Raw genomic sequence first — 1381 nt, forward strand, 5'->3', positions numbered from 1 at the left:
AGAGAGAGAGAGAGAGAGAGAGAGAGAGAGAGAGAGAGAGAGAGAGAGAGAGAGAGAGAATTTGTGGGCTTTTGCAACCTCAAAGTCCACTTGCAATGCCACACATCATAATCCTTCCCAAACAGTTCCGCTCCCTCGTGACTAAGCAAATCAAACATGTGACCCTGTGAGGATCATTTTCATTCAAAAGATCACAGTAGGTCTTATCTAACTATATTTCAAGTCCACAGGTGGACCAAGTTCTGACTAACGAATGCTCTGTTACTGTTCTTCTTCTTCCCTACAAAGGCACTGATCTCACCCACTTTCACAATCTAAGAGAAGCTGTGATGAAAACTAACTTTTTTGGTACCCAGGCCGTCTGCACAGAGCTACTCCCTCTAACAAAAACCCAAGGTGAATCTGATGGGTGATCTGTTCTACCTAGGGTCTGGCTGCTTGAGGTCTGCCCACCTGGGGTCTGGCTCCTTGGGCTTTGCCTTTCTGGGGCTTGCCCACCTGGGATTTTCCCAACTGAGTTCTGGCCTCCTACAATCTGCCTGCCTGGGGTCTCCTGCCTGGGGTCTGCCTGCCTGGGGTCTGCCTGGTACCTCCTTTCCCGGTCCAGCTTCTTCTCCCACTCAAGAAGGCCTCCTTGCTGGGTAACCATCCTACCACTGTTTCTCCAGCACCCACTGACCCTCACTGGGGCATTATGATCTGTACATGTGCCTCATAGTCCTTCCTAGTCTTAATTCAAACGCCCATTACATCTATGCCCACCTGTGTGTCCAAGGTCCTACCTTCTGAGTGGCTTTCCCTAGCCTTCACTAACACCTACCCACTGAACCTACCACCCAGAAAATTCTTCCACCTGCTTTGAGCACTCCCAGAATTTCCTTCTCCTGAGATCCATCCATCCCTTAGTTTTCTACCTCCTACTCTCTCGCTCCAACCATAATTCTCTATAAGTCATCTTGGTAACCAACCAGTTTGACAAAGTCAGCATGCTTATATCCCTCAGAGTCGGAACCTAGTATCCTGCCTGAGTCTTCTGCCTGTCTGTCTGTCAGCTCACCTCTACATAAGGCTCTTGGCTGCCAATCCACACAGCTAGGAAGTCTCCTGGGCCTTTTCCTTTCAATCCCTATTGTCTTCATTCCTATTCCCCACCCAAGCCCTTGGCACACCTTGTAAAGATTACCATAATCTAATTCCACTTTCCTCCAGGTAATCTAATTCCACTTTCCTCCAGGTTCACGTTAGCTCCCCAATAACCTACACATCATAAACTACTATGTGTCTTCCATTATAAATTCTTCTAATACCACAAATAATTTGGCCAGTGAGCCAGGCTCTCTCAGGTGGCTGTCTTTGCAGACGTCCTGGCCCACTGCAGCTC

At 48.4% G+C, this 1381-nt stretch overlaps 2 protein-coding genes across 9 annotated transcripts in view; one reads left to right on the top strand and one right to left on the bottom strand.

Annotated features, from left to right (window-relative positions):
* The window catches only part of Setd4 (SET domain containing 4), a 78524-nt gene extending 77876 nt beyond the window's left edge, over positions 1-648 (bottom strand). For 7 of the 8 annotated variants that reach the window (XM_031364458.1, XM_031364461.1, XM_031364460.1 and 4 more), the window contains exon 1: positions 591-648. The gene's annotated coding sequence lies outside the window, so the exon portion shown is untranslated. The remainder of the gene's footprint in view (positions 1-590) is intronic. The other variant, XM_031364456.1, reaches the window with a different exon arrangement.
* Positions 1-1381, top strand: part of LOC116086159 (carbonyl reductase [NADPH] 1-like) — a 5737-nt gene that overhangs the window by 3421 nt on the left and 935 nt on the right. Inside the window, exon 2 of the mRNA XM_031364464.1 lies at positions 280-396. Within this exon, the coding sequence (XP_031220324.1) occupies positions 280-396 (117 nt within the window). The remainder of the gene's footprint in view (positions 1-279; positions 397-1381) is intronic.

The sequence above is a fragment of the Mastomys coucha genome, unplaced genomic scaffold, assembly GCF_008632895.1.
Source record: "Mastomys coucha isolate ucsf_1 unplaced genomic scaffold, UCSF_Mcou_1 pScaffold12, whole genome shotgun sequence".
Classification (NCBI taxonomy): Eukaryota; Metazoa; Chordata; class Mammalia; order Rodentia; family Muridae; genus Mastomys; species Mastomys coucha.